Raw genomic sequence first — 22,367 nt, forward strand, 5'->3', positions numbered from 1 at the left:
TGTCTGCTGTGAAGCAAATGCATGATCAGGAATAATGGCTTGTCTATTAGCTCTACTTTGCTCTTCCTGCAAAAGCAAAGTAACTAGCTGATCAAAAGAATAGTGGTCTGGATTACCCATGGCCACTAATTGAAGGGTTGTAGCAAACCCTTGATATGTATCTGGCAGTCCATTCAATGTGGTATTGACAAGCTGTGAATTTGGCACCACCTTATCAATGTTGGCAAGTTGTTCCATGAGGTCCTTGACCTTTGTCAGGTATGCATCCATAGAGTCACCTTCATTCATGCTGACTTCTTGTAATTGCCTTCTCAAATATGCAACGCGTGCTTCATTGCGAATCTGATAGAGAGAAGCCAATTTATCCCAAGCATCCTTTGCTGTCCTGCAAGACTGGATGTGTGGAATAATGATTCTCTTGCATGATAAAGCAATGCATGAATGTGCATTCGCATCTCTTGCATCCCATCTTGACTATTCTTGAGTTGGAAGAGTAGTAGTAGGAGTGCTAGAAGATGAGGCATCAGGAGGAGTACCCCCTACAAAGGGACCAGAAGTAGAGGCAACCACTGTAACATTGGTTGGCCTCAGATCAACCCCAGAAACAATATTCCACAAATGCTTTGCAACAAGAATATGTTTCATGAGATAAGACCACATCGGATAGTTGGTGCCATCCAACTTATCAACTTCACGAAGAATACCAAATAGATATTGATTGTTCCTAGCCATAGCAAATGTAATACCCTGAAAGAGACCCGAAAACCCAAAAGCCTCAAGGCTATCACTGCAAAAGCTGGCTGTCCAAAAATGACAGCAAATATTTGCAAATTTCCAACCCAAAACAAAGGGCAAATGCAGATCTGACCCAAATGTGACTGTGGCAGGCAATGTTCACTGTAAAAACAACAAATCTGGCAAAAGCCCCAAATTTAATGAGGGCAAATAGGCCAAAAAGAGGGCAAATGCAGAAAAGCCCCAAATTTTGCTGAAATTCTTGCAAATGTGACCCAATGTGTGCGAATCTGACTCAATGTCCTGCAAATGTGACTCAATGTCCTGTAAACTGACCCAATGTCCTACAAATGTGACTCAATGTCCTGCAACTTGACCCAATGTACTGCAATCAAACAAGGAATTGCACACCAAATCCCAAAACTCTAGTGTTCTTGCAAGAAGTTGCAACTAGAGGAAATGAAAGGTATTGAAAACCCCAAATCTGCCAATGTCTTGCAAAAGCCCCAACACTGCAAATACTCGTACGGAATACAGCAGGTATCTGTTGGAATACTGAAAGGAAAGAGTAGAGTTGACACAAATTCAGAATACTTGCTTATAGAATGAAGAAGAAAGAGGTCCTTAAGTAGGCACCTCATACAAGGTCACTGACATCACTGATGACCTCAAAGCTCCACAATCATCTCCTCAATCTGCTCCTAGATTCTCTCAATCATCCTATGTGGCTTTTCCACCACCTAACTGTGCTTGTGGGCACCTAACTGTGCCTCTAGCACTCACACATAAAAACATAAGGTGTGCCTGAGGCATACACCTTGAGATATCCCAACAAACCCCCCCTCAAGGAAATGCCTCAAGCTATGTCAAGGATACATCTAGTCTCATAGTTTCTCATGCCATCTCATGGTGGTCAAGGATAAAGCTATGGCTAGGTTCTCATGCTAGCAAGGGTTCCCTTGGGTGTAAGGTAAACAGAAAGGGATACAAACAGACCTTCCAATGGTTATCTCCCTTGCATGTACATGCACACAATGTCTGCAAGAGGTACCATGGAACAAAACATACACATGGCCTACATCATAAGGTGACCAGAGGTGTTTACAAAACACACACAACACAATAGTTTATTTTCATTCATTTTGGAGGACTATCCAGGCTGAGTACCTTGACATAAAAAGAGAGATCTGGAGCATACATAGAGATGTGTTTAAAATGCATAATCTTCAAAGGATGCCTCATCTTGTGAAGGCTCATTCACTGTAAGTAGATTTGCATTTTCTGTCTTTGAAGTTGCTTCCTTTTTGGCAACCATTGTTTTGGCAATCTTCAACAAGGAAGTCAGATTGGCATTTTCATCCTTTGTAGCATAACAAGACATTGCTTTATGTTTTGGCTTTTCACATATTTTGCATAAGCAAGCCATGAGAGGGTCTAACCCAGATATTGGGCAGTGTCTTCTCTCTTACAGGGCTTAGAATAACAACTGAAATGCTTCAAAATATAAGCATTTAATGTAGCAAAGTCTTGTGACCAAATTTCAAACAATGATGCTTCTTCTTACATGCTTCATAGAAGTGGGTGAAATAAACACTTTCCAATCAAAACCAGGTCTAGCAAGTCAAAACAAAACTGAAGCAACACTTGTAGTGAAGTTATTGAAAACTTCAAAAGACCAGAAATGCTAGAGTAGCATTTTATGTAGCATCATCTTCAAAACTTGTCCAAAACTGTCAAAAATGAAAAGCTGAACTTGGAGGGCTTGTAGCTCACTCTTCAAAGCAAAGAAAAGAGGGCTTTCTGAAGCAAAAGAAAGCTCATATACCAGAGAAGGTCCAGCACAGAGGTTGGACGAAATGGTGCGCACTTTTGCCCAGGAGAGTTGCTACAGGCTGAAACTGAGTTTTGACGATTTCTCCCTCGTTACTGAACCAAATGACTTGAAAAATGGCTCAAAATCTTCGTCTTGAGGTCGCCCATCTACTCCTAAGAGGGCTCAGGCAATGGCGGAGAAGGCAGGGAGTATTGAGCAACAGAAGAAATTCGCTTTTTGGAGAATGGCAGCCACCACAGACGTTTTTTCTTCAATTGCTTGCAGGTGGAAGTTCGCCCATACTAGAGGAGTTTCCAGCTCAGAGGGTTTGGGCAATGGTCGTTTGTAGATGGAGAACCAAGCTCTCAAAGATTTTGGGAAGAAAGAGGAAAATGGAGAAGAAGAAGATGAAGAAGAAGATGATGATGTGGCAGAAATGGGCTCAAGGGGGATCAAATGGCTCTGATACCATGTTGGAATACTGAAAGGAAAGAGTAGAGTTGACACAAATTCAGAATACTTGCTTATAGAATGAAGAAGAAAGAGGTCCTTAAGTAGGCACCTCATACAAGGTCACTGACATCACTGATGACCTCAAAGCTCCACAATCATCTCCTCAATCTGCTCCTAGATTCTCTCAATCATCCTATGTGGCTTTTCCACCACCTAACTGTGCTTGTGGGCACCTAACTGTGCCTCTAGCACTCACACATAAAAACATAAGGTGTGCCTGAGGCATACACCTTGAGATATCCCAACAGTATCTTGTACGGAACATTTGCAAGAACGATTGTACGAAAGTACGGCGCAAGTACAACATAGGTACGGCACAAGTATGTGGTTGTATGAAATGCAGGTACGGAGCGCAATACGAAGCAGGTACAGAACAAGTACAACGTACGGCGTCGTACGTTGTACGACGCAGGCACTTGTAGAAGACGTACGGGATTTGACGCGAGATCTGTACGTATCTGTACGAACGTCCATACAGTCGTACGGACTGTACGGAAGGGAGGCGCAAGGAGCAATGTAGGTCCAAGGAGCTGGGCGCCTGGATCTGCAGCACAAAAAATGGTGGCGAAAAGACTCTGGGAGCCTTGGACAGCAGTTGGAGAGCCTCAAACAGGCTGGAGTAGGAACGATCAGCAAAGGAGTAGACTTCCAATGAGCGATGGAGGGCTCAAGGGGCTGAGGAGAGCTGGAAGACAAGTGTAGACCTTGGCTCTGATACCACTGTAGGATCGATGAATAGAAAGAGAGAGAGAGAGCAAGGTACAAAGAGTCGATAGAGTCTGCCGTCACGTCAACTAGGATAATGAGAAAATGAGTACAAGGTACAAGTACCTAGACCTAGGACTAAGTGTCCTAGGTGGCCTAAAAGGCACTAACACTACAAGTGCTTATATTTATGCCTACAAGGCACATACCATGGCCTATAGGGCATCACTAGAACCACCAGGAGATGGCCCATATCCCTGCTTCTCTTGCTTCCATCACATGTACCATCCTCTTTGGTGCTTTTGCTGTAGGAGAGTGAGGTCGTCATCCAAGTATATACTTGTTCCTTTCATGCTTATAAGGGTGGACCTATCCATTACACTCCGGAGTTTCATTTCCAACGGCCTTGTCGGTGCCTCCATCTTGCCACCCTCCAAGTTGTGTCTTGCATGTAAGTTTGACACCCATCTTAGTGAAACAAAACCTTAGCATCTGCTATTGAGGTGTTCAGAGATAAACTACTCCTTTGGAACTGTTGATCCCTTTTCACCACTTCTGTCCATTCAAGCGTTTCCTTGTTCCTCTTGGTATTTGAGCTCTTCCATGGCTTTGTAGGTCCCTTCCGGAGTCACTTTCATGTCTTTCAATTGCTGCAATTCAGTCCCCAATGCAAGTAACTTGTGTTGGAGGTTGGCTGGAGCTAGGCACACAGCAGGAGCTCATGCTTTTTCCTTCTCCCATCCTGCTTTTTCCTTCTCCTATTCTTCTCTCTTGGCCTTTCATTCTTCCTGGACTTTTCCTCCTTGTTTCTTCACTCCAAAGCCTTGTTCACGTGCGCTTTCTCAGCTAGCAAACTGTCAAAATTTTCAATCAAGACTCGTCATATTTTGTTGAGACTGGCGAGGACATCAGATGTGGCTTTGTGAGGCATCCCTTTTGAGTAGGTTTCCATAGCATTTTCCAATGCTTGTTTACCCCATATGTCTTCCACACATCCTCGTGTAGGCATTGTACTAAAATCTCTGTTATCTCTGTTTGCAAAAATGCAGAAAGTAGATTCCTCCTTACATTGTGTGTTTGTTCGCAGCCAGTGGTGGTCCACATCAGCAAATGATCTTGTCCCTCCCCTTCTTTCAGCAATGCATTGTATCTACGAGGGCTTGGGCTGATGGTGCACAGGTCAAGAGCAGCTCATTGAGCTGTCTGGTCACCGGGTGGGCAGAAGAAGGTGCCGTGAAGGTGCTGCTGAGTTGTGACTGCTGTAGAGGCTCCCCGAAGGTACTTTCTTGGTTTTCTTTGCTGTTTTGCAGGTCCTGGGTCTTGCTGGAGCTAGGCGCACAGGACCCAACCCATGGCTGGGGCAGGTCCAGGTCCATGAAGTGAATCAGAGGGTTGGGTGGGGCTGGGAAACAGCCCCATGACTTCATGCAAGTGCCCATGAGGTATGCAGGGGCTGGAAACAGCCCCACAACTTGGGGGGGGGGGGGGGCTGGAAAGAGCCCCGTGATTGAGGCGGGAGGGGCTTTGAACAGCCCGTGATGATGGAGGGAACCTGAGACGGGGGCAGCGACAGGTTGGGAGAGGGCTGGGGGGGAGGGAGGGGCTAGGACTCAGGAGGGCTGGGAGGAGAGCTATGGGGAGGGAAGGGGCTAGGACTCAAGAGGGCTGGGAGGAGAGCTACCGGGAGGGAAGGGGCTGGGAGAGGGAGAGGGAGGGGCTGAGAGAGGGAGAGGCTGAGAGTAGAGGGAGGGGCTGATAGGGAGGGGAGAGTCTGAGAGGGCAGGGAAAGGCTGAGCAAGGAGAGAGGATGTAACATGTGGGTGTAACCTCGAAGGTATGAAACCTCCTGCTCTTTGCAATACAAACACTTTCTCTCTTGCTCTCCTTCACTCCCTCTCTCTACAAGCACACTAGGGCCCAAGACAAACGTCGGGCTGGACCCCCCCAAAGGTTTTTATTCATAAGGAGAAAGTGCGTACAAGAGTTCAGTGTAGAGCTGCCTGCTACAAATTCAAAACGTGAACTCATTTTACAAGAGCTTCAAGCTCATTCCAAAATGGCAACATGCCACTTGTCTAAAAACTAGACTAAGTCCTATTACATGCCTCTAAGGGCAACTTTGGAGTCTTCGAAGCACTTGGTCACGCGAACCGCCTCCTAGATGCTTGTTAGGCTTCGTTGCGTTTAGGAAAGTAACCCTTCTTAGTACCTGCAACAATTTATTAAAGCGCACCACCGTGGCACCCATTAATTATTAGCGCTTTGCATGGAAATAACACACTGTGGACTAATTCTAGTCATGGTGGGCGTCCCCAGTGAACACATGTGCACATATAACAAATATGTATAAATATATTTATTCTTTGGTTGACCGGAGTCAACACTCTTGATTATAATTAAGGGGCTTTGACCAAGGGTCGAGGTGCCTTAATTATAATCAAGTCTCTCCAACTGAAGTTGTCACAACTCTCCAACCGAAGTTGGCACATCTTGGTTGACCGTAGTTAACCCTCTTGGCGCATGCCAAGTCTCGTTGACCGAAGTCAACACTCTTTGACCGTAGTCAGCTTTGTGGTTCTCTAGTTAACCGCAGTTAACCCTCTTGGTAATAAACCAAGTCTCCCCGACCAAAGTCAGGCTTACTTGACCAAAGTCAAGTGTCTTTGACCATTAAAAGAACTCTTTGACCATAATTAACTCAAATGAAAACTCTTTAATTATGATCAGATAAATGGTCAAGTGTACTTTGACTTAGGATATTTACATTGTGGTGATATTTCCTCGGCTTCTATTGAGTTGACCTCAAGTGAAAAGCTTCTTTGTAAACATCTAAAAGCTGTGGATGATCAGACAACATGTCTTCATCCATCCACTTGGCATCCAATGCCGTAGAATTCTTGAATTTTACAAGATACCTCTAAAACTCCTTGCCTTTGGATCCTCTGATATTGGCTCTGTAGGCTCTGGCCCCTAGAATTTCTTTAGAAGACTCACATGGAATGCATTGTGAATCCTCCAATGCTTTGGCAATGGTAACGTGTATGCAACCTCATTTATTCTTTCTGTAACCCTGAAAGGGCCATAGTACCTGGAAGATAATTTTGCATACACTTTCTGTTTGCCTTTAAACTTGCGGAGCCTAGCTTTCTCGAACTTCAAAAGTACCCAATCCCCTTCCTTGAGATTTAACTGTCTCCTATGCTTATCTGCAGCTCTTTTATGCTTCTCTTGAGACCTTTCAATTGCTGTCTAGACTTGGCTGAAAGCTGTCTGGAGGTCTCTCACAAACTGATCAGTTGCAAAAATTTCATCTTTGGTCCTTAGGATAGGTGGCAGAATCACCTTCCCATAAATGACCTCAAAGGGGGCTTTCCTTGTAGAGCTGTGTACTGTATTATTGTAAGCGAACTCTACCAATGGTAGGTACTTTTCTCAGTCTGAACCTTGGTCACCCACGTAGCATTTCAGCATATCCAATGCTGTAGAATTTGCTACTTCACTTTGACCATCTGTCTGGGGATGGAAAGAAGAAGAAAAATTCAGATTCGTCCCCATATTATCAAATAAAGCTCTCCAGAATAGACTGGTCATTCTGGGATCTCGATCACTGACAATGGACTTAGGCATACCATGGTGCTTAAAGATCTGTGCCATGAAAAGCTTAGCCATATGATCTGTCTTTATGGTTTTGCGAACCGGAATGAAATGAGCTTGCTTGCTGAATCTATCAATGATAGTCCAAATCCCATCATTTCTGGACTTTGATCTTGGCAAATCAAAAATGAAGTCCATTGCAATACTTTCCCACGGTGCCTGAGGCATAGGAAGAGGCACAAGTAGACGAGGTGCCTTCCGTCTATCATACTTCACTTTCTGACACGTAAGGCATTCAGTAACAGACTGATGTATATCTTTTCGCATCCCTGGCCAAAAGAAATACCTCTCTAGTGCTTGAGTTGTTGCTGTAATTCCTCTATGCGCAGCATAGGGAGGCGCATGGCATTTCTCCAAGATCTTTTTCCTCATCTCTTGGGTGATGCATAGGCAGTCATCTTTCATTAAATACCCATCTTTCAGGGAATAGTGACTGGTGGATTGCCGCTCTTGCATTTGCTGTAAAATCTCACCAAAATCTGCATCATTAGCATATTGCTCTCTCATGTCTTTGAGGTCCTGATGATAAGCAATAGTCACATTGTTGATCTGGGGTCTTCGGGACAAGGCATCTGCCACTCTGTTCCGAACGTCTGAAGTATGGACAATCTGAAAATGATATATTGACAGCATATTTGCCCATTTCATATGCTTCTCGGAAAGTTTTGTCCGAGTTAGAAAATATCTCAGACTTTGGTGATCTGTCTTAACTGTAAAATATGCACCCAAAAGATAACGCTTTCATGTGTGGATGGCATGAATTACAGCCAATAACTCTTTCTCATAGATTCCCAGATATCTCTTTGCATCCCGAAGTCTCCGGCTCTCATAAGCCACTACATGACCATTCTGATGCAATGCAGCCCCAACACATTCCCCACAAGCATCACAATCCACATCAAATGGTTGATACAAATCTGGAACTATTAAGATTGGCTCTGTGGGCAGCCTCTCTTTGAGTGTGATGAATGCTGTCTTTTGAGGAATTTCCCATCTGAAAGCTGCATTTTTCTTGGTAAGATCGTGGAGTGGAGTGGAGCGGCTATATCTGCAAAATGCCTGATAATTCTTTTGTAGTAAGAACACAGGCCTAGGAAACTTCGAACTTCATGCATAGTTTTTAGTTCTGGCCATTCCTGAATGGCACAAATCTTTGCGGGATCCATTCGTATCCCATCTTTGGATATTATATGCCCTAAGTAATGGATTTCTTCCAAGAAGAATTCACTTTTCTTGCTGTTTGCATAGAGGTGATGATTTCTCAGCTCTTGAAATACTATTGCAAGATGTTCCTTGTGCTCTTCTTTGGACTTACAAAAGACAATTATGTCTTCGAAGAAGGTACCAGTGAACTGTCTGTAGGGTTGGAAGATACGATCCATCATCCTATTGAAGGTAGCTGGGGCATTTGTCAATCCAAAAGGCATCACGAGATATCTACTCATACAACCCAAAAGTAGTGCGGAACTTTGTCTTGTGCACATCCTGAGGCTGTATCCTCGCTTGATGATAGCCACTCTTTAGGTCTATCCTGCTGAAAATTGAAGCTCCATTTAACTGATCCAGCACATCATCAATGCGCGGAATAGGGAATCTATTCTTGATAGTCATTTTATTCAGTGTGCGGTAATCGATGCACATATGGAATGAGCCATCTTTCTTCTATACTAGCAATACAGGGGAACAAAAAGGAGAAGAACTGGCCTGAATCAGCCCCTTGGACAACAAGTCTTGCACCTGAGTCATAATCTCTTCTTGCTGAATTGCACTAACTCTGTATGGGGGCCTATTGGGTGGCTTGCTGCCAGGAATAAGTTCTATGCCATGATCCTCAGGTCTCTCAGGGGGTAGTTCACCTGGCAAAGTGTCAGAAAAACAATCTTTAAAATTTTCAAGAAACTGAAATTTATTCTGATCTGCCTCACTTATTTCAGCATGCATTTCCACATCTCTCTCTTTTACAAAAATCATGTAAGTTGAAACTGTAGACTTTATTTATTTTCCAATAGAATATTTGATACAATGGGAATAGTTTCCCCTCTTTTCCTAGCAACCACATGCTGTACTCTGCCCCTATATACAAACTCGAGCACTCTTTCAGGAAGAGTCAATTTCACTGCCTTGCGATGAAACCAAGGCATACCCAAAACTACATCTTGATGTTTCAGTGGAGAAATGAAGAAGTCTTCCTATTTTACATGACTCTGTACATGAAGACGGAGCTTTCCTATCAAGGGAGTGATTGGCACAGGGTTCCCACAGAACATCTGGTCCGCGTCTAAAGCTCTGCCCAACTCCTCCATCTTTATTCCCAGCCTCAGGGCTTTTTTTTTTCGCAAAAAGTAGTGCTAGTTATATTACTTGAAAACGAGAGTACAAGAGGGCCTAAAGGCCATCGGGCTGCAATCACAAAATGAATACAGCCCGAGGAGCCAAAATGCTAACTACAAGCCTCTCAGGGCATAATCATCGGAGAGTGGACAAACAGCCACGGTGGGGGGGGGGTAATGCCACTGAAGACTCTGAGCAGAGTGCTGGAAGAATAGCTCTCGGTGGTCCCAGTCGCGAAGGAAGCGCCGTCTCTTTTCCTTCCCTGCCCGGGACTCCCCCTGAATCTGATCCCATTGACCCTTGAGCGTGTGAATGATCGTGCTCCAAATGTCTGCTAGGGTCTGGGTAGCAGAAGAAGCCTGATCTCCTAAGGTCTGCGCGCATCTGGAAGTCCAGATATGCCAGCCTGCAATGCTCCCTATGATCTCCCAAACTGGGTGCCGAGTCATCGCTCTTGCATCTGTCTCTGTCAGATGCCAAGGGAAGCTGTCCATGTATGCCCAGGTGGCCTGCGTGATGAAGAAAATTGGATCCTGCCTAGAGAACTCATAAGCCAAGTGATGTCCCATCTCGGCGCTGCACCAACAAACGGCTCCCCAAGTGACCGGTCCTAGCTCGGGTGCAGCCCTCGCTAAGATCCCCATGACTCCCTTTCAAACTATCTGCGCATGCGAGCAGCTCCAAAGGCAGTGCTTCAGGGACTTTTCTTCCTGAAAACACATCTGGGAGTGCCCCTCCTGCCCCATCTGCCTCAGCCAGCTGCCAACTGGTAGCCCCTTGTGTGCCACCATCCAAAGAAAGTAAGAGATCTTCCTCGGCCGCCAGCTTGCCCAAAGAGTCTTCCAGAATGTGCGAAGAAAGACCAGAGATATCCCTTGGGCATACCAACTATGTGCCTGTGTGGGTAGCCCGCGCTGGAGAGCCCCAAGAGCACGCCTACCAGTACGTGCACTGTAAGAGAAGAAGGGGGTAGGGTTCTCTGAGGTCTCCAATGGTGGCCAGCGCCACTCCCGTGGGTCCCACTCCACGTCTGTCAAGGAATGGCCCTCCCATATCCAGAGTCTCCAGTCTTGGTCCTGCATAATCAGGGGGTCTATATGCCACGTTTTTCCTTGCAGCCCTATGATGCGAAGGCGCTGCCAGGGAAGCTGGGGGTCGATCACGGCCTCTCTGCTCTGGAGGCGGCTATCATCGGCGACGGAGAAGAAGTGGATCGAGGAGTCCGAGAAAAGGCCTGCAACCACCAAAGGAATGCCCCGGGGTGTGAACTGTCCTAGCCACCTCTCATCTCCTAGGAAGAGCTGTCTGGTGACCATGGGAATCCTCCAACTTGCAGGAATGGCAGCATCGATCTCTGCTCGCCGAGCCTGGATCGCATGTGCCGTACCTACTACTGTTGCCAGCTTGCCTGGGCTCAGCTGGATGTAGACGTCCCTCCAAACCCGGAGCGAGCGCGCGGCCCACGCGCCCAGAGTGCCCAAGGGATATGGGATCTCTCTCCAAGCTGGCGACCTGTATCATCTGTCACCTGGCTGCTCCATATTAGGGGCTGTCTGTCTATCTCCTCTCGGCAGCTAGGGGGAACCTGGGAGAGGCCGTGTCGCAACTTCCTCCAGACCCAGACGAGGCTACGGAGGAAGGGGGAACGGGGCTGAGTCAATGGGGCAGAAGTGAAGATCCACTGGATAGATGGCTGCCAATCACCCCCTCTCTGGGGGGTACACGCGGGGGTACACGCGCTGAGACCATGCTGAAGCAAGAGCTTCCACGTCTGCCCTCCTGGGGTCAGACCGCGGATGACTAACTTGCCAAGTAGTGCCTGACTCTGCAGTTCTGGATCTATGATGCTAAGGCCGCCCTCTGTCTGGGGGAGAATGACTGTCTGCTAGGCGACCCGGGCTCTGGTGGTGCCGGAACCATCTGAGCCAAACCAAAGGAAGTCTCGCACCAGTCTCCTCAGTTGGGCTACACATGATCTCGAGAAACACCAGCAAGAGGCCACATACCAAGCGATGGCAAGAAGGACCTGGTTGACCACAAGGGCCCTGCCTGCCGAGGATAGCCGAGCCGTGCTCCAGAAGGCTAGCTTCCGTCGTATGGAGGCTAGGACCGGTAAGAACTGCTGAGCCGGCGTGATGTCCAGGCCTACGTGGAATCCGAGGTAACGTGTCGTCTGTCCTCTAGGGATCTAGCGAAACCACAGGAAAATACCCCACTGTGAGCTGGCTCCCGGATTCGTAAGAAAACCAACTGACTTATGCCAATTGATTTTCACCCTAGCGGCTAGGCAAAAACCTCTAAGGACAGTCTCACTCGCTCCAGTGACTCGATATCATCCTGCACATATAGGGCTGTGTCGTTTGCATACTCGGAGTCCAGAAGTTCTGCATCGTCTTGACTAGGGAGATGCATCCCGCGAAGACCAGTGGTACGGGCTCGTAGGAAGTGGGTCATGGCATCCACAAAAAATAGGAAGAGGTAGGGCGCAAGCGGGCAGCCCTGACGCACCGAGCGCTCGAGGGTGAATCTCTCCCCCATAGTGCTGCTGATGATAACCCGGCTGGAGGCCGACCTGTAGAGGCTAGCAATACCTTTGATCCACTCGTCCGGGAAACCGAATCGAGAGAGTGTACCTTCCAAGAAGGACCAGTCTACCCTGTCGTACGCCTTCTCAAAGTCAAGAAGGAGTATGGCAAGGTGTTGGCCACTGTGCTGGGCCCACTCCGTTGCCTTTGAGAAAGTGAAAATGTTGTCCAAAATGCTGCGATCTTGGACAAAACCAGTCTGGGTGTCATGGATCAAGTCATGTAGTAGGGGGCGGATGCGGCTACTGATCATCTTGGCGAGGATTTTGTAGGCAATCGGGAGGAGGGTGATAGGGCGCCACTGTCTGATCTCCTGACGGTCCCCCCCTTTGGGGATGAGGCAAATCAAGCCTGTCGCAAGGCTCTCTGGCATCTGTCCGCTGGAGAAGATATGCTGGAAGGCTGCGAGCAAGGGCTGGTGGACCTGCTCCCAGAAGGTGGTGAAGAAAGCTCTAGAGAGGCCATCCTCACCTGGGCATTTCTGCCCATCAATAGCGCTCACCGCATCCTGCATCTCTGCCACGGTGAACCCATCCTCTAAAACCTTCAACAGAGGGGAGAGGCCCTTCGTCCCATGGTGGTAAGCTCTCTCTAACCTGCTCGACGCCACTGCTAGGGAAATACTGTAGAAGCCCGCTACCTCTGAGGTCCTCCACGGGCGGAGCCCTTCCGCGTAGACCCACTCCAGAGGCGGCCGAATAATGATCAAAAGGCGGAATCGTTTGGCGTTGTGGCGCCATCTCAGACGAACGTCACCCTCCTTTCACTGCTGCTGAAGAAGCTCCGCTGCTCTGCTAGCGATCCAGTCCTGCACTTGCTCCTGGGACTGATCTCGAATCGTCTCCCAAACATTTTCATTCGTCCATTGCTCATTTCCGTCATTGGTGATAGTGAAGGAATAGCTAGGACCATCGTGTGGGGCAAGGACGGACACCTTACCCTCCGCCCCCTTACATAGGAAGAAGATGCTGATGTCTAGGCATGCAGGGAAGGAGACAATACCCGCTGCATCTAGATAATCCCAAGTTCCTGCTCGCTAAAACTCCAAAGGTAGAGCTCTAGGGGCAGCCCTTGGGTGTGGGGACGAGGATGAGGAGTCTGAACCAGAGAGAGGGGTGCTTGCTGTCGAACAAGCTGGAGTGGTGCTGGCCTTCTGCGGGGAAGGGCCTCTCCCCTCCGCCGGGCCAGGAGGGATAGGCACGGGGGAGGTCTGTGCTGGCTTCGGGGTTGCAGGTGGCGCAGGCGGAGAGGGGGGTTCCCTCTGGATCATTCTCGAGGAAGAGAGGGGAGCGGAAAGCACCGGGGGTGCTGGGGGGGATCCTGGAGGGGGTGGAGGTCGGGGGACCGAGGAGGAGGGGGGAGGGGAGGGAGGGTGGGGTGAAGGATGAGGTTCTCCTTTCCCTTACCAGGCTGCTGCTGATTGGTGACCACAGGGGGGGGCTTTTGCTGTAGATGGGAAGGCTTTTTTGGTCCTGCTTTGTTTCCTTTCCGTTTTCTTTTGACCTCAGTCCAGCCTTCCCCTTCGGGAGGGGGTGTCGATGCCTGGCGGGGGGGATCTTGAGTTGCCTGGATGGGGGCCTTCTGAGGTTCTGTCCTCGTGAAGCGAGGGCGGGAGCGCGCGTGGTGCCCGAAGCCGTGGCATCTCAGACACTGATCAGGGCGACCAGTGACCATAATGTGCTGCGTCACCACACCTGTGTCCGTCTCGATCTCGGGAGTAGCCAATGACTCTCCCATAAACGGATGTCTAGGAGAAGTCCGTGGCGGCTTGCTTCAGCAAGGAGACCTGGTGCTCTGTCAGTGTTACGCGGTAGGTTGATGGAGGGGGGGGGGGTCCATCTGGGCCACTGGTTTCGGGCTCTTGGCCGCCATACCGCACTGACAAACTGCGAACGCTCCAAAGTTGGGGGAGAGAGAAGGAAACAACAGAGACGAAGGAGGGGGGGGAGTGGTACAGAGGTGGGGGAGGGAAGAGGGAGGGATGGAGAGGTACGGGGAAGTGGGGGGGGAGACGTGGTAAAGAGGGAGTGGGTGGCGGAGGGAAGGAAGGAGGAGAGAGGGGGGGGGCAGCGCAGCGCAGGGAGGGGGAGAGGAGGAGGGAAAGGGAGGGGGTGTGGCAGCGCCGCACGAGAGGGGGCGGGGAGGAGAGGCGAGGAAGGAGGGGGAGGGGGGGGGCAGCGTTGCGCCGCAGCGGGGGGGGGAGGAGGGGGCGGGGAGGTGGTAGCGCAACGCGAGGGGAGGGAGGCGGGGAGGGAACGGAGAGTGGAGAGGGGAGGAGCGGAGGCGGGGGGGGAGGCGGGGAGGGAACAGAGAGCGGAGAGGGGAGGAGCGGAGCGGGGGGGGAGGGACGGCGGGCGGAGAGGGAGGAGAGGGGGACGGAGGGCCGTGGCAGGAGGCGACGGCGAGGGAGGAGGGGAGGGGAGGGGCCATGCAGCACGAGGGGGGGTAGATGGGAGCGGGGGGCTTTCGCAGGAGCTTTCCCAGCCTCAGGGCTAGATCCTCTGATATAAAGTTATCAGTAGCCCCTGGATCAAATAAAAGATAGCAGCAATTCTCGTTCTTGTGGGTTTGAAACATGACCCAGTATGTCAGGAATTCCTCTAGCCATTGGCTTTTGCGGTCCTCATGGCTTCTCTGCCTCTTTTCCCTTCGAAGTTGAAGGCTTTTCTGGGCACCGGGCAGCCATATGCCCCTCTTTGCCGCACTTGAAGCATTAATCTCGAAGGCTTGAAACCTCCTGCTCTTTGCAATACAAACACTCTCTCTCTTGCTCTCCTTCACTCCCTCTCTCTACAAGCACACTAGGGCCCAGGACAAACGTCGGGCTGGACCCCCCCGAAGGTTTTTATTCATAAGGAGAAAGTGCGTACAAGAGTTCAGCGTAGAGCTGCCTGCTACAAATTCAAAACGTGAATTCATTTTACAAGAGCTTCAAGCTCATTCCAAAATGGCAACATGCCACTTGTCTAAAAACTAGACTAAGTCCTATTACATGCCTCTAAGGGCAACTCTAGAGTCTTCGAAGCACTTGGTCACGCGAACCGCCTCCTAGATGCTTGTTAGGCTCCGTTGCGTTTAGGAAAGTAACCCTTCCTAGTACCTGCAACAATTAATTAAAGCGCACCACCATGGCTCCCATTAATTATTAGCACTTTGCATGCAAATAACACATTGTGGACTAATTCTAGTCACGGTGGGTGTCCCCACTAAACACATGTGCACATATAACAAATACATATAAATATATTTATTCTCTGGTTGACCGGAGTTAACACTCTTGATTATAATTAAGGGGCTTTGACCAAGGGTCGAGGCGCCTTAATTATACTCAAGTCTCTCCAACCGAAGTTGGCACAACTCTCCAACCAAAGTTGGCACATCTTGGTTAACCGTAGTTAACCCTCTTGGCGCATGCCAAGTCTCGTTGACCGAAGTCAACACTCTCTGACCGTAGTCAGCTCTGTGGTTCTCTGGTTAACCGCAGTTAACCCTCTTGGTAATAAACCAAGTCTCCCCAACCGAAGTCAGGCTTACTTGACCAGAGTCAAGTGTCTTTGCTGTAGTCAATTCTTTGACCATTAAAAGAACTCTTTGACCATAATTAACACAAATGAAAACTCTTTAATTATGATCAGATAAATGGTCAACTGTACTTTGACTTAGGATATTTACATTGTGGTGACAGTGGGATAAGATTTGGAGCTGAAACTTGCTGCTCACCGTCTGGCAGCAGATTTTTGCATACTGGTGGCCGCTTGGGCTGAGGATGTGATCCTCCATTTTTAGAACAAATGAATGACAAAATACACCATGCTCGGGCCCAAAATCAGATCTGATACCAACCATAACATAACTTCTACTACTGGTTCCTAGAAGTAACTAGGTAGGGAAAACCAGAGAAACTAGACAGCAGGCATAACAGAAATAGGAAAGTATGATAAATAAAATTCTCTCTTACCAGGAAGAGGACACTATGTCCAGGCAGCTCCCGTGATGTTGGCTAGCCAAAGCTAGATTCAGTCCGTGCATTTGCAGCCATTCAAGGGTGATGCCTGAAAGTACCAAACAGTTATGGGTTCAAAAGTGCATTGAACTAGAATGTTCCTGCAAGTACAGTTGAAGCCCATTTTATAGGCCTAGGGAAGTGGGCCAGCACCTAATTATATGAGGGACTATGGAACAGGGCTGCCACGTGGCATGCCAAACCCTCATGAAAACCCACTAAAACTACTTAGGTACAAAAACTGAAAAAGACTACGACTACTGTGACCCTTTTTATAAACTAATAGGGCCCATTATTTAACGGACTACTAAACTAAAACTTACTAGTTAAATCAATTTTGTTAGTAGCTAAAATGAAAAGTTACAGGTCAAAGGTCTACACAGTCTACAAAAGCTGTCCAACCTTGTTCTTAATCTCTTTAGTCATTGTGTCTTAGTACCCAGTACTTCGTGGAAACCCTTACTATAATGGGACCCTCTGAGAATTTGGTGGACAGCTATGTTTGAGATCCCTTACCTCAATCTGGTGCCACAGAAGCGGCCAAGGACAGCCTTCAGTATAGTGTTAATGTCATGCATATCACATTGTACTCATAGAGGAAACTCCAAACTGAAAACATGAATCCATGATGATCTGTTGGTGAGCTGAACTCAGCATCTCATCTCAATAGGTTCTCATAATCACAAACAACAAAGTTGGTATATTCCTGTAAAAATAAATCTGTGCCAACTGCCTGTGTCTGTGTGCACATGCAAGGGAGATTGTAAAGTTTTAGGTGCCTCATCCACAAATTGATCTTCAATGTTTGATCTTTGAAGAGTTTCATTGTTGACTCTAGTGGCAGTTAAAGCATGTTTGGAAGGGGGAACAGCTGGCTTCTTTCTTTTAGTATTATGATGACTCTTGCACCATTTTGGAATTTTATTATTTCAAGAAGTTAAACATGGGTCTCGTGTGCTCTCAGATACAAGAAGAATATCAGCCCTTGGCTGTCAGTCTTTATGATCAACTTCATAACAGGTGGGATCTATCCTTGCGCCGTCTCCGTGCTAAGTGCTTTTGTGGTGGTAGAGATGGAGGCCTTCTTGGGCAGGTGCGTGTAGCTTTGCGCCAAGCTTATTTCGGAAGTCTCAAACATGTCTTCAAAAGTATTAAGCAGCTGCGTAGCTCAGAACATTATAAGGAGACGCTAGGCAGAATGCTAAGCAACAATGAAGTTGGTATGTATGCTGCTGAGGCTGCAAAAACGGAAGTAAAGAAAGCAGTTGATGTGTTTTGGGGAAACCTGTCAGATCTGACAAACAGGGAAATGCAGTTTCTATGGAAGGCTTGGCAAGGAGACATCAGAAACCTAGCACAGAGTGCTACAAAAGCTATGCATGCCAAACATGAGCTAATGAAAACCACAGAGTCTACAGAAAGCATTGACTTTTGTGATGACAACGTAAAATTGTTGCAGGAGGCACTTAAAGAGAAGATGCAAAAGTTGGATTCACTAGTGAAATCGCTTCCTGAGCCCATGGAATCAGCCGAGGGAGTTTTTCATTATGGTTACAGCTTGCTTCAAGGCAACCCTCAGTTTTGGTCACATCTCAATGATAATGTGGCAGATGAGATGGGCAGACAAAATCTTGAGGTCTCCGTGATTACAGGGGATAAAACTGTAGTGGTGAATTCGCAGGGTTTTGTAGAGAAAGCAATTCTGCAGGGAGATCATGTCTCTAATGACCCACAGATGGGAGAAGATGTACATAGCCAAACTAAGGATAGTAATTTGAGCATTGGCAGAACAATTTTGATAGGTCAAAATAACAGTACCCAAGAGGATCAATCAGAAGCTTCAGGAAGTAAGGTTTTGCAGACGGGAGATGATACATCGACTCCACGGTCTCCAAATTTCAACAGGCTTGGCTCGTTAGGTAAGCCTCGTAGGGCAGTTCAGTTGCTTTCAGAAGTGGAATCACACAAACTCCAGAACAGAGAGATCAATACAAAAAGGGTTAAAAAATGACTGCAAGAGATTTTAGGCTTTTTGTATATTATGTATATTGTTCAAAATTCTAGTGTTCATCCATTTCGGCTGTCTTGTAACACAAATACTTCTCTACATGAATTAGATAGGCTTGTCAATTTGGGTTTTTTCCTATTGTGGTGTTCAATTAACTTATGCTAGATTGAATGCAGAATTCAGTTGCCTGTATCAGGGCTGAGTCATTTGTATTGTGTTGTCAATTGAATGTGGCCAAGTTCACAACTTTATGAAAAATTTCACACTGTTGGCACTGAGCTATCTGTTTTCCTATTTGTCGATATGTAGATTGACCAGGGGTAAGCTTAGTGAATTAGTTGATTTTTAGCTGGGCTTAATACATAGCGAACCAGTTGTTATTGGTCAATTACTAGGGTAACAAAATAGTTGGTGAGCTGCATATGATTACGTGTACTAAAAAGGCGATGCTCTTGAGCCTCTTATTGCATGCATCAAGCATAGGCTGCTCATCATCCCCTGACAGAGTTGAGTCAAGCATCGGCTGCTGGCATGCAAGGGAATTAATCATTATGCTGTTTGACCTCCCCCAGGCTTTGTATAAATGGATGCTCAAGTATGTGTGGGTGTGTGGATTTGTATAAATGGATGCTCAAGTATGTGTGGGTGTGTTGGGTGCTGATGACGTCAGTGGGGATGTCATAGTAGCTAGTCCCTGCTATGCGTGATGGAGTTTATGGTTTTCAATCTTATGAGTGACTATCGTGAGATTGAAACTGCACTATCTTGTGTTTTTAGAGGATGAGTTTGGGGATGTTCCTGAATTCATCTAGGTATATGCTGTTTGACCTCCCCCAGAGATATGAAAAATGAATTGGGTGGATGCTGTGCTGTGCTGCAATGTGTTTGCAGGCTGGACATTGGATTGTGTTACTTCTTAATTTACTGGTTTGGTTTTTGTGGCATTGTGCTGGCATGCATCGGTCATTGTTCGAGCTGCTGTCGTTGCATTTGGATGGCTGTTGGCAACATGGACACTCACTTCTTTATCTTTTGGATGATTTGGTTCGACTTCGAATCTCAACAAATAACTCTCCACATTAACATTGAAGGAAATACCACAATCAAACCGTCCACAAAGGAGAGCCTGGACGTCTCCCTGGGGAATCACATGAAGAAGAGGAATGACGATTTTGGTTTGCCCTGCGATATAAGAATTAGCTTTGAAGAAGGCCCTATGTGTTTGCATTAAATGGGGTAAGTGGCGATGGGGTGAAGTCCTGAATATAGGAACGATGAAGATCATCGTCGTCCCTTTGCTCTCTTGTGCATTTTTTTTGTGCACGATTAGTGATCTTGTTATGTTTTGTTTGTTCCTTTTCCTGCTGCTTTTCGTGCTCGAGCTAATTTCCAGAACCTGTAATTTGGTGCAAAAACCCCTCATGACGAGAAATTTTTGGGCTGTATCTTATTACGATTTGTTGAAGACACTCAGGACATCCATTCTATCTTGTGTCAACCCCTTCGCTTTTTCAGAAAAATTGAAGATATAACCTGCTAAATTTATCCTTTTCCACGTATACATAGCCTCCCTGCCTTTTTTTTCCGTGCTTTCTTGTCTTGGCTAGGATCTTCTCTTTCTTGTTAGTTCCTTGATGGCCCCCATAAGAGGAGTTAAATTTCTACCAGCTGGATATTTTATAACCATATGGCAATTCATACAAAGTTCAACGAAGCTTACAAAGCTCAATCAAATGTTGGAGCTCACAAGGCAACATTAGGGGGACCTACAAAGGTGACGTAAGGGTACATGCCAAGCCCATTGTAAACGGGAGCGCACAATCTTGGATGTCAAAAGAGGTTTAACACTGTTACACGAACACAACCAAGAATCACATAGACCAAACCAAAAAGAACACAGTTTAGAGGATGGTCAAGCATTAGATAGGGCGCAAATGAGGTCTTTTGACCCCCATCAAGATTGAATCCTTTAAAATCCAAAAAGGAGATACGTGGTTTGTATTCTTTACAACAACTAGCAACCCTCTAGCACAAGATTCCATAAATGCAACATGATTCCTAGGTATGAATCAATAAAGCTATGTAAAAACTATTCCAAGATTTTATAGAACTAATAAAAGATGGTTAGAATGCACAAAATAGCTCCAGATGCTAGAAATTGCGAACAAATCAAGTAGAATCAACAACAATCCAATTTCCAATAGCTTATAGCTCTTCTAGAATCTTCACCCTTGCATGCAGATGGTACCTTGTAGATTTTGGGTACTAGGGCTGGGAAAAATGCAACTAGAAGTCAATCCATGATTTCTTAATTTCAATCAAATGCGGTTGGGAAAGAGGACAGCTAACAATTGGGCAAGGAAGAGATGCAAAGAGTTTAGCAAGAGGGAAATAGTTTGCAGGAGATAAAATGAGAGCTCAAGAGATCACATCACAACTTGGAGGAGCAAAAAGAATTGGCATGGACAAGTCACAATTTGGTAGCAAAAATTGTAGAATTGATCCAGGATTTCGATAGAACAATGACAAGTGCTAGTACTTGGAGTAGAGGCAAGTAGAGGGTAAAGTCAAGCACACTCTAGAGCAGACAGATTTGAATTTGGAGCTTAGAAGATGGAGCTTTGAGCCAAAAAGAAAAACTAGTGTCAAGTTATCTTCAAAGAGAGTGAATGCCCATCGAGCAGGTGGAGACAAAGAAAAAGGAGAGGTTTAGAATAGAACAAGACTTGGGTAGAAGGCAAGAAAGCTCTAAAGTTAGGTAGAGCGTTTCAAATAACAAGGAGAGAGAATTCTAGAAATTGGAAAGCTCTAAAGTTAGCTAGAAAGTTGCAACTAACAAGAGGAGAGACAATTCTAGAAATCAGAAAGCTGTAGAAAGCAAACTATGCACATGCTAAATCAAACCTTTAGTAAGGGATTGAGTTGAGTTAACTAGATGTGGTGATATTGCAATTGGGAATTACGTCTATAGAGCCTTAGAATCAAGAGATACATGCCATTAGTGGAATAGAGTTAGATCCCATTGAATCAAGAGCTCACAAGTGATGCAATGGAGTGCAAATCCCACTGGATCAAGAGCTACCTACAAGCATTGCAATGCAATTGGATCCCATGGAATAAAGAGCTCCCTCAACCTGTGGAATGGATTTAGAGCCGATGAAATCAAGGCTTGCCAAATAGCTTGCGGGGCACGCTTACACTAGGAATCACAAGTTTAAACTAAGCTTAACATTACAGATTTTAAATTGATCAATATTCAAAGGCACTCTCACACTAAGCATACAAGTGGCAGTTTATCAAGTACACATTATGCAATTTCTTATGTGCCATGTCCTTGTCCAAATATGTTTGGATAAGCCTATAATCAAAGCTCTCGAAAAATAATGGACCCATTATAGGTTGAAACCATGATTGATGACATTCATGATGATTGCCAAAGTTTTAGGCACATGGAAACTACTATCTTTATTAAGAACTCACCAATTGTCTTGTATAGCCTTTGTTGTAATTTTGGAAAGCAAGCAAAAGGAACATGGACTTTCACCAATACCATGCACTTGCTTTGTGAGTTTGAAGAGAATTTTTCCTCTATTTATTTGTCGGAAACTCTAGAATTAAGGCATCCAAAAATCTTTTGATCCTTTTTCAAAAGCATATGAAAGTTGTTAAGGTGTATGGAAGTTGTTAAGGTGAGATGGTGCGTGCTTATATGCAAAGATAAAACGTTGCCTTTAAAGCTTGTCAACACATTTGTGTTCTCTAATATCATAACCCCTTCATATGCCTTATTTCATTCACACCATTGTTTTCACACACGAACCCTTCTTGATTACATTTCTTATGGTGTTATAGGTAACTAATATTGGGATCTCATAAGGGGCTACCAATATGGAACCATTAAGCTAATGCAATTCTTCCTTACTCGAGTTTACAAGCAGAGTGTTCTAGGCAATGATCAATCTGTACCTAGAGCTTCTTTAGGTTATTCAAAACTCATAACTGAATTGGCTCTATGAAGCA

General features: G+C 46.3%; 1 protein-coding gene across 1 annotated transcript in view; it reads left to right on the forward strand.

The window, feature by feature from the left end:
* LOC147891937 (uncharacterized) overlaps positions 1-18,478 on the forward strand; it is a 64,099-nt gene extending 45,621 nt beyond the window's left edge. Inside the window, exon 6 of the mRNA XM_087388733.1 lies at positions 17,304-18,478. Coding sequence (XP_087244859.1) covers positions 17,304-18,350 — 1,047 coding nt within the window. The 3' untranslated portion in view covers positions 18,351-18,478. The remainder of the gene's footprint in view (positions 1-17,303) is intronic.
* Positions 18,479-22,367: the final 3,889 nt, after the last annotated feature.

This window comes from Dipteris shenzhenensis, chromosome 17 (genome assembly GCF_047967505.1).
Source record: "Dipteris shenzhenensis isolate YYH24624 ecotype China chromosome 17, Dip_SZ_1.0, whole genome shotgun sequence".
Classification (NCBI taxonomy): Eukaryota; Viridiplantae; Streptophyta; class Polypodiopsida; order Gleicheniales; family Dipteridaceae; genus Dipteris; species Dipteris shenzhenensis.